This window comes from Lagopus muta, chromosome 2 (genome assembly GCF_023343835.1).
Source record: "Lagopus muta isolate bLagMut1 chromosome 2, bLagMut1 primary, whole genome shotgun sequence".
Classification (NCBI taxonomy): Eukaryota; Metazoa; Chordata; class Aves; order Galliformes; family Phasianidae; genus Lagopus; species Lagopus muta.
The window spans coordinates 40092460-40108516 of NC_064434.1; the positions used below are offsets into that span (position 1 = coordinate 40092460).

Sequence of the window (16057 nt, forward strand, 5' to 3'; positions counted from 1 at the left end):
GGAGATGACTTTGGAACATGGAAATCATACTGAATAAAGATTTCAGTGTTTCCTGAGTCATAGAAACACAGAACATCCTGAGTTAGAAGGCACCCATGATGGTCTAATTTTCTCCTGCTCCGTGCAGGTCAACATAAGAATTATACCACCTACCAAGAAGCTTTGTCCAAATGCTTCCTCAACAAGGCTTGGGGCCACAATCAGTTCCCTGGGAAGCTTGTTGCAGTGCTTTGACATCTCATAGTGAAGAGCTTTTTCCTAATTTCCAAACCCCCCTTCAGGCACCTTTAAGCTATTCCCTTACATTCTAAGAATGTTTAGGAGGGAGACCAGTATCTATTTTACTCTCCACTCCCCTTCAGAAGGACGTTGTAAAAAGCAGCAAATCCCCTCTTCTCCAAGCTAAACAAACCAAGTATCTTTGGCTGCTCCTCTCAAGTCATGCCATTTAGCCCTTTCACCATCTTTCTTAACCTCCCTTGGACGTATTCTAATATTTTTACATATTTCTTGTCCGCACCAATGCTAAGTACCAGTTGGACAATCATTTATTTTAACCAATTAGCTATACTCTGATTAATGCACCCCAACATACTGCTGTTTCTCTTGGCTGTCAGGGCACATTGTTGACTTGTATTGAGCTTTCCATCAACCAAAAGCTCCAGATTTCTTTCTACTGGGCTGTACTCCAGCCACTTTTTCCTTCATCTATATGTACATGCTGAATTGCACCATATCAAGTATGGAATTCATCATTTGTTCTTGCTAAACATGAGTCAGCAATTCACATTTATTTTTTTCTTCTAAATCTTTTGGCATATTTTACTCATGTTACTCATCATCACTCAAGTGATTTTTTTCGCTTCATGAAGGTAGACTCATTTTGAAAAGAGCATAATTTAACAATTCAGAGGAAAGGAAATCTGCTTTTAGCACAGTTCCACTACTGAGAAAAATTCTGAAACTTTTGAGAAAAGAGAGACTAGTCGCTTCCTCTTTCCTTTTTTTTTTTTTTTTGTATTAGATTTTGATGTCCTCTGAAAAGTTTTATCTCCCAGTCCAAATGCTGATCAAAAGATATTCTGCTCCTGAAGCCATGGGTGCGCATTGAATTAAGCACTACTTTTCATTCTAGTCATACAGGAAGAGGGAATATTAACTAGATTCAACTCTTTTGAAACAAACAACTTAAAAAGAGAAGAGTTTTTCTGAATCTGTGAGCTTTATAATCTCTGGATCACTTCTGATGGCCACATCATTTATCCCATTCCACATCAAAAAAAAGATTTGCAGAATTTACAATATCTAAAACATCCAACATTTCAACAGGAAAGAGCTGCTGTATTCCAAGAAAACACACTGGTAATACAAGTGTTTTCTATAACTTCAAGAAAAAAAGAGAAAGAAAAAGAGAAAGAAAAAGAGAAAGAAAAAGAGAAGGGGAAAGAGAAGGGGAAAGGAAGGGGAAAGGAAGGGGAAAGGAAGGGGAAAGGAAGGGGAAAGGAAAGGGGAAAGGAAAGGGGAAAGAAGGGAAAGGGAAAGGGAAAGGGAAAGGGAAAGGGAAAGGGAAAGGGAAAGGGAAAGGGAAAGGGAAAGGGAAAGGGAAAGGGAAAGGGAAAGGGAAAGGGAAAGGGAAAGGGGCATTCAATTAGAAACTACGGCCCCTTACAGAGGGCTAACATCAGAGTAACTGCCTAACATGCCTCAGGACAGACAAAACATAGAGCACATGGAAAGGTATTAGTGACAAAGTAAAAAGAAGGTACATGAGACTGAATATGCTAGGTAATATGTAAGCAAAAGTACTTCACGTTGTTTTCACAAAACACTATATTAATATGAATGGGATAACATTTGACAAGCTCAAAAGTACTTGCCTACATTTGATTTTCTCATTTACTGCTCCCTGAAAGATTACCTCCACAGCACTTAATTCCTACAAAAACCTATGAAATGGACTAAGAGTACGTTAAAAAAACCCTAATCTTTAAAGCAATAAAACCTGTTTTACAACATTTCTCTTTTACACAAAAATCCTTTTTACTGGAAAAAATGGACATTTGAAGTATTACTTACTTGGATTTATCACATTTATCACAATTCAATCTATTTATATGGTTTCAGAATTAAATAGGTCAAGTAGTCAAAAAGAAATCCTTCACGTCTAACATGATTTAGTGACAATTCTGTCATCACTAATTTTTTGCCAATTCTTAAGTGAAAGAAAAAAAAAAGTCCTTTAATTTCAAATACTTTCTCATTATTTATCCTCTTTTCCTAATGCGAAGATGTCCTAATTTCTGGTTAGACATAAAAGCATATGAAATCGGTAACTTTTTAAAAAAATAAATAAATAAATACAGTAAATATGTAACTAGTGTAGAGAATCCTGAGGTTATATATTTAGTATAAACACAGGATCAATTAATATACATGAATATTCAGTTTCTAGCAGTGATCTTTCTACATGCATGAGAAGGAAATCATATATATATGGACACAACAGAATATAATAAACTTTGTTCATTTTTACTGTATTTATATTTCCATAGGTGGGAAAGAAAGCAGCAGAAATCCAGTTTATTATCTGCTTTTACCTAGAATCATCTCTATATCTTATTAAGGTGCAGGAAATGAGAAAAGGAGTATCAGAAAAAGCAAGCTGTAGATGAAACAGAAACCAAGCTTATAGCCCTCCTTTGCTTCAAATAGTTTCAGACTTGATTAGTTTTATATTACAGATAAGAACTTAAGAAAAAAGCATTATTCCATTTTATTAGTATCAGATTCCAACGGGGAATAAAGCCTTCGTGACTTAATATCACAGTCTATCAGCTGACAGAATCTATCACAGTGATCATCCATATTACTGAAAGGTCCTGATGCCATTTGCTGTTCTGAGAACTGCATGCCCTATACAGCTCTGATGCTTTTGTGGTCTCTGCTTCACTTCTCACTTCTGCCTTGCCATCACAAGTACAATTAATCAGCTAATCTTTGAGATGTCAAAATACATTCAGTCCTTCAGGCTATTTCCTCTCCTCAAGAAAAGCATTCTGTTCAGTAATCAGACAAATGTATTTGCCAATGCAAATGCAGCTTACACAAATTCTCTTTTCATTTGCAACACTGCTGTTTTCAAAAACACTTATCAGTACTGTTGAATTACTCATGCCCTTCAATAACAATCGACCTTTTGTTCTAAGCTACTCTTATTTTTAGTATAATAGCTAGCTAAAATTTGTTAGAAACAGCCGAACGAGATCTGCAACAGGCTAATAAAACATTTTTCTTGGATTTAAATTATCAGAATTAAAATTTCTACAAATGCACTTAATTTAAAAAGCAGATAAAAGGATGACAAAGGTATTGCTAAGTTGACCTCTGCTGGCTGCCAGACTCTCACCTGGCCAGTCTCTCACTCTCATCCCTCAACATGGCAAAATGTAAGATGGAAAAGCTCACAGGCTGAGATAAAGGCAGGGAGGTCACTTACCAATTACTGACACGGGCAAAAGAGATTTGAGTTGGGGAAAATTAATTTGATTTATTGCCAGTTAAAAATAGAATAAGATGGTTAGAAACACAGACCAAAAAAAAAAACAAAAAAACCAACCCACCCTAAAACACTCTTCCTCCTTCTTCCAAGGCTCAGCATTCATTCCAGCTCTTCCACATCATCACACCTTGAACACTGAAGGGTGATACGGAACAGGGACTGTGGTCTGTACCCAACACACTTGGTAACTCCTTTCTCACACTTTTCGCCTATTACAGTTTGGGTTTCCTTCTAAAAGACTAAGTCCTACATAAACTGTTCCAAATACGGGTCCTTTTCATGGGCCACAATTCCTGTGAGCAGCTTGCACGAACGTCAGGTCGTCAGGGACCACAGCTTACTTCAGGATTCACCTACATGCACCAGTGTGAATGTTTCCTCCACCATGGTTTTATTTATGGGCTGCTGGGAAATTTGGCTACAACAAACCCAGGGGAGTGGCTGGAAAATTGTGCCGAAGAAACAGATCTGGGGGTGTTGGTGGTTGCTCAGCTGAACATAAGCCAGCAGTGTGCCCAGGTGGCCAAAAAGGCCAATTGCATCCTGGCCTGCATCCGAAAAAGTGTTGCCAGCAGGAACAGGGAATTGATCATCCCTTTGTACTCAGCGCTGGGGAGGCTGCCACTCAAGTACTGTGCTCAGTTTTGGACCCCTCCCTGCAAGAAACACAACGAGACCCTGAAGCGTGTTCAGAGAAGGGCAACAAAGCTGGTGAGAAGTTGGGAGCACAAGGCTTATGAGGAGTGGCTGAGGGCACGCTGGGATTATTCAGCCTGGAGAAGAGGAGGCTCAGGGGTCACCTTATCACTCTCTACTACCTGAAAGGAGGTTGTTGTGGTGTGAGTCAGCCTCTTCTCCCATGTAACTAGCAATGAGACTGGACTGAATGGCCTTAAGTTGTGCCAGGGGGGATTCAGATTGGATGTTAGGAACTGGAACGGGCTACTCAGGGAGGTGGTAGAATCACCATCCCTGGAGGTGTTAAACATTTAGATGTTTTACTGAGGGATGTGGTTTAGTGAGAAATACTGGTGGTAGGTGGACAGTTGGACTAGATAATCTTGGAGGTCTTTCCAACCTTGGTGATTCTATCTTGGAAACTGTTTACATTTTCATGCTCTTCAACATGTTCAGTACTTAGCAAATTGAAACTGTACCCCCTTCTAAAGCTATAATGGATGATTTTCATTTCACAGATAATAAATTTTCTTCTCCTGATTCTACTGCTCTCTGAATCCCTTTAACTCCAAGAATATCAAAAACAAAGGACAGAGATAGAGAGAGGTTTACAGGCTGGGTAAATTAGCCTGCTTTTAAAGGCGGACCAGATTTGTTTATAAACTACCACATAATTCTAGCAACACAGAAAACACAGATAATTTGGTCTTAACATTAAGATATATCTGTAGTGAGCAAGGCTCACAACAGGCTGACTCCGAGAAGCCTGTGCCAGTGCCTCACCGTGCTCTGAGTAAAACAATTCTTGGTAACATCAAACCTAGATATCCCCTCTTTTAGTTTAAAGCCATCCCCCCTTTTCATATCATTGTCAGACCATGTAAAAAGTCAGTCCCTATCCTGTTTGTAAGCTCCCTTAGAGTATTAGAAGGCCACAGTGAGGTCCCTCCAGAGCCTTCTTCAAGCTAAATAAGCCCAACTCCCTCAACCTCTCTTCATAGGAGAGGTGCTTCATCCATCTGATCACCATCATGGTGCTCCTCTGGACCTGCCCCAACAGCTCTGCATCCTTCCTGTACTCAGAGTCCCAGGCTTGGGCACAGTACTTCAGGTGGAGCTTTAGAAATCAGAACAGAGTGGGACAATTGCACTCTCCCTGCTGGCCACCTCTTTTGACACAGTCCAGGATACTCATGGCCTTCTGGGCTGCAAATGCACACTGCTGGCTCATGTCCAGCTTTTTTGTCTATCATATCTTGCTGATTTAGTGCTGATGTGCTAGCATAAAGGTGAGGTACTGAATATACATTAGAATAGTGAAATAGCTTTCTTTAAAAAGGAAAACAAAATAAAGCCTTTAACAGGCTGATTTTTTTAATTATTAAGGTTTGCACAGGTAGAATAATTTTTTGATAAACTGCGTCGTGTCAAGGATCTTATTTTTTGTTTCATGCTGTTATGTATGTATAAAAATAAATTCTCCTCAACATGTTTTTGGATGCCTGCTATGTTAAAAAGTTATAAATTGTTCGGGCCAGAATACAAACCCCTAATTGTTGCTACTGATTTGTACAAGTTAAGACATCATACTAATCATCTGCTGACAACACTCTGTGCCAGTGAAGGGCAGCACATTCAGAGTTGGTGATTGCATTACAAATCCACACTACTCCAATCCTGGTTGTATTCTCTAAAGTTTGAGAAGATAAGTATCACTTGTGTGCTTGTTGTAAACACTAAATTACAGGTAGCTGATCTGGCAGCCCAAAAGCTGATTTTGAAGTTGTTATAAGATTTCCTGATTGCATAAAGCAAAGACAGTAGCTCTACCTGTGCACACTTGACAGTCCAGAAGGTCAATCACCCAAATCATCCACTGCCTTCAAAAAGTCCAAACAAAAAAATTAAACCCCCAAAAAACCAGCATAACTTTCTGTTATCTCAAATGCTACCCAGCAAAAGACAATTTATTATTGTATAGTATTTTCCATTTAAACACTAACATACCAAAAACAGCTTACCAAACAACAGATCACAGGTCAAGTACACTTATTATCAGTAGTAATGGAACCCATACCTAAGCATCAGGTATTCCTAGATAATAGTAAGCCTATATACAAACATACTTAGAATGGAGAAATAGCTGACAGAAAAAAATACCAACTGCAAGGGAATACACTTTCCTAGATTCTCTTTTAACTAGTTAAATTTAACATATCTTTATTTAACCACGAGGTAAGTTAAGACAGACTCTTCAAATAAACTCTCTAGGAGAGACAGTACAATAGCTAGGGATATATTTTTTTTTTGTAATAAGTTTATTTTCTATGCCCAGGTTCAGTGAAACATTTATGCAAAAAGTATCTGTAAATGAACTGTGGATCTATTTCGTTTCAAACATTAAAACAACACAATACATTCTTAAACTTAATTAGCATGAAATCATTAAGAAAAAAATGGGGTATTTCAGATTTACCTCATTTTACAGGTACACAAGTAACAGTTCACTAAACAGCAGGCTAACAGACTGCCTGACGCATTAACAATTACCTTCATTTCTTTAAAGGCATTTTCATTTCTAAGGAAATTTAAAAATAAAAACTTTTCCGAAAAGCTTGGATTCTGAAGTATGTTTTGGAATGACAGGACCAGTAGTGATTATTTAAAGCACAATATGGAAAAATATAGAAGCAGGAATCATCTCACAATCTCATCACAATACCATAAACTTTTTTTTTTTTTTTTTTTTAAACTATTTGCAGATAAAATAATAAAGACAGACTTCATGAAGGATGAAGTCCTGGGAAGTGAGACAGTTAATGGTTTGTCAGATGAAACACTTTTTCCTTATCAGAATAAGCATAACAGATGTGACTAATGACTAACAAAATACACAAGTTTAAATACGCAAAGTATGAAGGATGAAGCATGAAGAATGGAAAATAAAGGAGAAAATTATCAGGATTGTCACTGAAGCACTACTTCTAACTAACACCTGACAAGCACATCATTCTTCTTTCTTTCACAGTGACTGATCTGATTCACCTGACTATGAAAACACTGAAAATATAACTGCTCAGAAGAGGCAGAAAACAACAGTCATGGAAGAATTACAGCAGGCACTGAGTCTCCTAGAAAAAGTATTTGCAGTCTTTTGAAACAGCAATCCAACGTGAAATGCCTGCATCTACTTCATTAGATGATTCTACTCTGCTCTTTTATCCTGTATAGTATATATATATATTATCCCTGTTAATTTAAATTATGTGCACACATCCACATGTTATGGATTAATTCTTAAGGAAAAAATGCTTTACCGTTAAACACAAGCACAAGATCTATTACAGTAAAAGCAGGGTAATGATTGGCAAACCAACTCTGAAACCATTAAAAAGCAGCAGCAATTTTGAGAAATGTATACATTAGAGTGGCTGGTAAGTAAAATAATTTTTAAAATGTTTTGAAGCAAGAATCAATTAAATGCAGGCTAAAAAGCACCAAAAGAGACCCAGTGGGAAGAGGTGGGTTGAGTGCAAAAGTTAATGAAAGAAAGTTGATTAGTTTTCACAGAAAACAGTATATGCAAAAAGCAACAAACAAGGTCCAGTACAAGTCAGTGCCCCTTCCTCAATTAACATAATAAGGTTATGTATTTTTAGTGTGTTTTAATAAGGTAGGATAAAACAAAGCCTGCTGCTGGGCTCCTGAGGAAAAGGAATAGCAACTACATCAGTAACTCTTGGCCTGATGTTTTCTCTCCTCTGAATCTCCTACAATTCTCACTAAACATAAAGAAAGGCCGACTAGATATAGAAAAATAAAAAAAAAAAACCAAGAAAATAAGTATTTCATAGTCCTTGAAGTTTTGATCTACATAAAGTTTTCTTTTTAAACTTTTCAATGTTTGGAAGATCAAAGAAGAAAAACTATCATTGGTACAAAAGCTAAAAAAAAAATAAAAAAAAAAATTAACAAATGCTTTAACTATATTTCCTTGGAAAATCTAAGAACTAGATTACATTACTAGGATTACTAGGTAACAAAAAACAATGCTTTTTGCATTTCTTCTTTTCTGGAGACCATTTAACTTCGATTTCAGTTCTCAAAAAAAGTTTAGGAACTAAAAATACACTGTACTTCAGAACAGCATATCTATCCTATTTCTACGTATGGAACTATAGAACTCTTCGAACAGTATTTGAAGATGTAAATTTCAAAATATAAGTTTCAAAGCAATGAGATCTCTTTGTGGGAGCAAAAAAAATCATTTTAAATTCAGTCCTCCCCTTTCCATTTTTTCAATATTTTTAAACATAAATTCAATTTCACTACTTCCCCTTAAAATTTGTATTATTAGTGATATTTTGGATTAAAACAGGAAAGCTTGATGAAGCAGTCTCTTTTTACACTTAAGCTACATAGTAACTGTGTTCTAAATTAATACTTAGCATATATTAATAATTGCAGTAAAATTTCCACTGCTAAAAAATTTCAACTTTATAAGTATTTTCCACCTACATTTCTTAATATTGCCTGAAATTACTATTTTTTTTTCTTCTTTTCTGATCTAAGTATAGTTTTAGTAATGAGGTGAGATTTTATGAAATATTGCAAGCTAGGAGAGCTATAGAAAATAGCACTTTTCCATTCTGCATTCATATAGTTCATAGATCTTTGTCAGGTAGATAGGTACCACTAAGAATCACAAGCTGGAAACCAGATATAGTGTTGTTCAAAGTTTATACAGAAATGCATAGCTGTACAATTAAATGGGAGAACCCCAAAAGTTTTATGAGCATAGTGCTTAAAATATTTCAACTGCAACAGTGTTTTAATTGTTCTGAATCATTCTCCGCTGTCACATTTTAGAACATAATATAATTTGACTCAGTAGTAACATTTCAGCAGCTTCACTAATTACTTTACAACAATATAAAAAAAGAAGACTGGTGTACCTATGAATAGTATAGAAATACAAAGAAATATATTTTGAAATATTAAGCATACCTGTGTTCGCAGAATTTCACCTTTTGACAGCTGCATATCACCAGTCAGCTCTTTCACAGTAATACCCAGTGGTTCAAGACGTTTGCTGAAGTAATTTGTCATTTCAGCTGCCAAAGCCTTCATAGGAGCAACATAGACAATCTGCAACCAAAAGGACACTAGCTTGATAAATGAGCAAACCCCAGAGTGTTGTTTGTTTCATGGCAACTATTACAAATCACAACTTATTGAGAAATATGATTCTGGGCACTTACAGTGAAAAATCTTAATAGCGATATATGAAAAGTAGTTATCTTTGCTGGAGGAGTGTGCAGCTGTTTAAAGGACAATGGATTTTGTTTATACAGCCTCATCACTTTCAAAATTGGTTCTGCATCAAAGCTAAATGGATTTTCATAGCTTTTCACTCGCATAATAAGATTTTTAGAACAGAAACAAGAAGTGCTTTATCAGTAATGAAGTAAATTAAAATTAGCCTTATCTTCCAGCTGGAAAAGAAAAATATACTTGAAAATTCCCGATTTCATATTCCGTGTAAAAATATAATGGGTTTTACCTTACAAGTTATAAAGCTGTTACTTGGTTCATTAAATTCTTACCTTGAACTCATCCTTTTTGATAACACCATGCTGAACATGCTGGCGAATTTCATGAAGAATTGTCAGCATGGCAATGTTAGTCTTCCCAGCTCCAGTGGGTGCACAGATTAGCATGTTCTCATTTGTGTTGTAGGCAGTCTCAAAAACTATAGATTGGATTCGGTTCAGTCTTTTCATGCCTTTAAAAGCAAGTTGGCCAATCTGTTAAAAACAAACAACACACGCATCTTCAATTTTTCACGTAAGTGTGTAGAAATCATAAGAAACAATGCATGGTAACAAAATTTGGGATAACTGCCTAGATATATTTAGTATTATTCCATATTTTTTATTCTGATGTTAATACCTCTATTTATCAAATTTTGTATCTGTAAGGAAAACAAAACATCTCTTAAAATTAATCAAACTCTTTAGCTATGTGCTATTCAAGTATTTCACTTGTTCTTCATAAAACTCTGGGACCAAAACTAATATACAGTAAAATAATTATTAATAATCATGCATCAGTAAAACAGCAAAAGTCAGAGCAGTAGAATATATATCTTTAAATCTAAGGTAGTAAACTACGATCACTTGAATGAAAGAATACCCTGCAATACATAAGAACCTGCTGAAGAAACAGATGGTCCTTAAAATTATTTATGATTAATTTTGTTAAATTAAGTGAAATTACACATCCACACAGAAAATTCAGTAATAACTTCTCTTTGATTCTGAGGAAATACACATCTTACATTTTTTAACTGTTTAGATCTCCAGAAAGAACATAAAAATTTGTATGCGCAGTCCCAAATAAACTTGGGATGTTTAAAAAAAAATTAAACTTTACTTAGTAGGTGATTATAGTTCTGACAGTCTGTTATATGTTTAAATCTCACAAAAGGCAAATTCCATTATAAAAAAAAAAAAAAGTAGTATTTGCTTTCCTAGTCTGAAGGAAAAAAAAAAAAAAATGCCAAGAAAGAACTGCTGTAGACAGGTACAATCCTGCATTTCAAGAACATATTACTTTTACAACAGGAAAAGAAAAAGGATCCTCAAGATACTAATTTGCTAATAAACCCTGCACCTTTTCAGTTACTTTTCATCATCATAGAATGGCTCATGGACCTCAAACATCATGAAGCTCCAGCCCCCCTCTGCCTCCGGCAGGGCTGCCAACCTCCACATTTAACACCAGACCAGATTGCCCAGACCAGTTAAGTTTTTCATCCACCAAGACCCCTAGGTCCTCTTCTGCAGGGCTACTCTCAAAGATTGCTCCTTCCAATCTATAAATATGTTTGGGATTCCTCTGGCCCAAGTACTAAACCTTGCACACAGCTCACTGTAGCCCGTGGCTTCCTCACAGGGGAGGGAGGCAGGGGGGCAGCACTGAGCTCTGCTCTCTTGTGACAGCCACAGGACCTGAGGGAACAGCATGGAGTTGCATGAGTAGATGGCCAGAGCGAAGATTAGCAAAAGGTTCTTCACCAGGAGGTTAGTAGGGTAGTGCCAGCAGTTGGACTTGATGATCCTTGTGGGTCTCTTCCAGCTCAGGATACTCATTATGATTTCCATTCTTCGACAGACTTTGTTACCTTCACTGCTTCTATTAGTAATCCCAAAAAGATGCTACTAATACTTTTGCTAACTATTATTTTAATTGTAAGAAACTGAAAAGAACAAAGTCACTGTAATCATAGTCCTGCAGCCAGCTTATGAAGATCTCCTTCTATTATTACAGCCTCTTCAGCTAACGCACAGACATTTCCTACGTTAAGTAGTATTCTTTCAAATATAATTTATAGAAAGAAGCAAATTACCTGAACAAGACTCAATTTCTTGTTACCTCAAGTAATGCAAGCTTAGCAATGAGATCTTCATTGGCTATTCAAATTAACTATTTTATTTAATTGTACAACAAAAATAAATTAAGTTTATCATTTTGTTGCAACTTCTTAATAGTAGATTTGTGGGAGACTGAGATGCAAATTCCAAATTTAATACACCATTTTCAAAATACATGACAGAGTTTTGCTCTTAAATCGAGAAGAATTATGAATTTTATAGCCTCCCAATTACAGCTTTACTTCAGAGGACTTCATGTCAATGAATGTTCTTCATTAATATTTAAAAGTTGATGAGGATGCTAGGCAACTACATTTTCTTTTTAATTAACATTCTTCTCAGTTTAGCAGTACCTTTGTTTTTGCAAAGCAATCAAGTTGAAAACTTGCACACCAGTGAAAAAATAAGTTCCATTCAAATCAAGCTTCGTGGTTGTATTTGTAGGATTGGGATATCTGAGCATATCTGAAATTTATTAAAATAACTACACTACAAAGTGGTTTTGGCGAAGAAAAAAAATACATATGCAACACCAGTATTTCCTCAACTTTTCATTAAGTTAGTTCTATAAGTAGATGAATTTCAGCATTACAATATAGTCTTTTCTATATGTATTCTTTTACAGTTTATTTTGTTTATAAGACTTATAAACTTATTTGCTTTGCATCAGGTTTTGTATACACAATGTTTAGTTGTGTATCATCTTCAAAATTCCTTTCATCTTCATGAAGTAGATCATTATAAAGTGCTAATGGACTTCCTGGAGATCTTGGTTCAGTTGAATATTTTTATGGCCTCTTTAGTCATTTTAGGTTTGTAACTTGCCTGTTACTTCATTTTGAGATTTCTTTGCAGGGCTTTGAAAAGGGTTGTATTCTTCCCCTCCTATTCCACCTAATTGGTTTTAAAAACTATTTATAAATACTTTGCAGTGTTTATAATAAATGATACACAGAGGGAAACTCAAAACACAACCAGTGATTATGCTAAATTACCAAGAAACTACGTTGCACAAAACGTGTATTATTTAAAGAAGCAGCTTTCTAACTGAAGCAGAAGTATAACTGTCTAAACTCAGGAGTAAGTACCTTCAGAAAAGATCTTTTCACAATACCATAATTAATTCCTTAATTGTGATTTCTTAATACCTTTAAATAAAGTACGTCAAGGTGTTTTCTTAAACTGCTGCTTGTAGGAATATACAGGTTCAACTTCTGTTAATATCTAGGGGGGAAACGTAAGAAATCTTCCTCTTCATTAGGGAGAAATTAAACATACAGTCTCGTCCTGTAACAGTAGGGTATGCAGTGTCTGATCAAGGGGAAACTGTTTTAAACTGAAAGAAAATAGATTTAGACTACATATCAGGAAGAAGTTCTTTACTGTGAGGGTGGTGAGACACTGGAACATGTTGCCTAGTGAGGTTGTGAATGCTCCTTCCTGAAAACATTCAAGGTCAGGCTGGATGGGGCTTTGAGCAACATGGTCTAGAGGGAGGTGTCCCTGCCTGTAGCAGGGCAGTTGGAACTAGATGATTTTAAAGGTCCCTTCCAATCCAAACCATTCTGTGATTTCTAAGCAGTAAATTGGCTAACACCAGTAGCATAAATAAATGTTAATGAGGACAAAAACACGTCTCAAAAACAGGCATGGCTACTGCAACTAGCTTAGCCTGGAAAATCTAGTAGAAATGGATAGTACTGATAGAAAACTGTCATTTGCTTTTGGCACAAACCTGGAAAATGGTGATCATAAAGCAGAGACAAATCAGATGAAAGGGATCTACTTTGAAGCAGGCCATGCCCCCTGGATACTATGAATGATACAGGTCAAAATTAAGACACAAAATGTTCTAAAGGGCTGCGTCTGATTATTTCCATTCAGCAAGTCTCTGAATTTAGGATCATGGGAAATTAGGACACTGAAAACCACAAAGTTGTAAAAACTGAAAAGCTGATGAAATAAAATATTTCTTGCACTGCAAGCAGCACTACAGATTTAACAAAACTATCACACATACCTTGAAAGCATACATGCTGTAGGATATAACTGTTCTACACTTTTTGTTAAATTTATTTTCCTGTTACAGTAGCTATCAGTATGCAAAACAATCTTTCCTGATGTAAGCAAATTACTGATACAAAACTTGAGAAAGACTTATGTGTTCCTGCTTGGCTTAAAGATACGTTTGATAACAAGTAAGCAAAAATATGTCCACCTAAGGAATAAGCATGGCAGGGAAGTAGTCTCATGCTTAACCATCCAGGATTTGGGACTATTCTTATCAGAGATAAGAATCTCTCCAGGTTAGCACTAAAATTTGTATTGATTAAAAACAAATATTGAAATCAGGCAAATGAAACTAAGAGTTATGCTATAATATTTATAAGACAATCAGAATTAGCATATGCTCTTCCCTCATCTTTGAAAGTTCTCGCTTTGAAGTTAACATTTCATACAAGTAAAAATTAAATTTGGTCTTGAGTGCAATTTTAAACAGAATTTCAAACGCTATTCTTCACATTGATGACTGATTACTCCTAGGAACTAAACTGCGCCTTTAGGTATGCTATCGAAGTAAAGTAGGTTACTGCATTCCTCTTCCACACTTGTACTTGAATTTTCATTGAGAAATGGCTATATCTTAACAGTACACAGAAGAAGCACTTCATTTACCATCCAGTCTTAGTCATCAAAATGACTAAAACCACTTTGAGTCGCTTCCATTAAAACATTTGCAGATCACTTCCTGTACTTTATACCAAAAAAGTGTTTATCTTTAGTTAACACAGCAAAAATGTACCTCTCTCAAGAATGAAAAACAGCAAGTTGTTTTCTCAGTTTAAATATTTCACTTATTATTCTAATTTAGTGAAGTCAGTAAACACAATAACTGCAATGTCAGCAGGTAGGTACAACTGAATTTCAAATACTACAGTGATTAAATACAAGAAGGGAAAATAAACCCACTACCAACCAGAAAATTGGATTTCTCTGTGCTACATGCTGTTACACTGTGGTAGAACATGCCTGTTTGAAATGCCTCAGGAATTTTTATTAGCAATTGGTTTTACCATATAAAATTTAAAACACAAATCACTGAATTGACAATCTGCCCAATATCACAATTGGTAAACTAAATTTTGCCTTCCATTGAAAGCAAATTAAAAAATACAGTCTTTAGGAGAGCAGGGTGACAGAATTTCATATTTTTACATATGTCTAAAGTACAAATACTTTTTAGGGTTTTTTTCCCCTTTTAAATAATAAAGCCTACTTAATTCAATCCTATTTTATGCACCTCAAGATGTCAGTTCTGACATTTCATATTTCAGGATAATATTTCCAAATTATTTCCTTATATGTTATATTATTACTTATGTTATACATTAAGAGCAAGCTAAATTATTTCTTCCTAAAAACATCTAACAAAAACTATAAGACTACTCTAAAGGGTAATTACAGTCAAAACTAGTAATTACTTTAAACCATTGAGTAAAAATGAGAGAAGAATATTCCTGGAGGAATAAATATTGGTGTCATAATTTTTCTGCAGCTCAACTTTGTTCTCCACTTCAGTTAATTTCAAACTATTGCTAACCAAGAAGGGAGTACCTGTTTTACAATATATAAGTTCAATGATTTTTTCCTACATTGTGCTAGAGGAGACTGTGAGCACAATCACTATTTTTTTTCTATCAGAATACAGCTATTTCATTCTCCCAAAGAAACCAGCAGCATTCCCAGAAGTCATTCTGCTTGATCTACGGTAGGAAAACAACAGGTAGATGAGGAAAACTAAATTTTTGAGGTAAAGTTACCACGCATTGGGAACTGCTATAAAAATATTTAGGAAATATGTTTAATGACATCTGATTTTAAAAAAGAAATTGTATATATCATCCTCAGCAAATCAATTATGCTGTAATGAATCAGGAAACACACAACAGCAGTTCAATGAGGATCCAATGAGGATCTTCAACATACTTCTGTTGAACTTTTCTGCACTTTTATTTTTAAAGGTATTCTAAATCATTGGACCTTCACTGGTTGAATCTTTACACAAACTAAAGTACTGACAGACTGACAGGTGTAACTAGGCACTTTGTTTGATTACTTTTAGCTACAGACAGATGTACCTAATTCCCACTGTGGCTCAGCAGGTGTTTCTCAGCAGCTGGAGCCCTTTACTGGTTTGCCTTTGTAAGTGTTCCCATCAGATTTTCAACAATTTCAGAGGCAGCACTACACAACATACACACACTCAGCAGCTGTGTAGAAAATGAAACAGGCTTAATGGTCTCTTCAAGTCAATTTTACCTCACGTTAATATTAAGACATGTGTTTTTTATCTGCACTTGTTATTTCCATAAAGGAGACAGAA

The 16057-nt window shown here is 35.6% G+C and overlaps 1 protein-coding gene across 3 annotated transcripts in view; it reads right to left on the reverse strand.

Moving 5' to 3' along the window:
• Positions 1-16057, reverse strand: part of ASCC3 (activating signal cointegrator 1 complex subunit 3) — a 259113-nt gene that overhangs the window by 183802 nt on the left and 59254 nt on the right. For all 3 annotated transcript variants that reach the window (XM_048935766.1, XM_048935767.1, XM_048935768.1), the window contains 2 exons: positions 9844-10044; positions 9245-9385 (listed from right to left, as the gene is read on the reverse strand). In XM_048935766.1, the coding sequence (XP_048791723.1) occupies positions 9245-9385; positions 9844-10044 (342 nt within the window). The remainder of the gene's footprint in view (positions 1-9244; positions 9386-9843; positions 10045-16057) is intronic.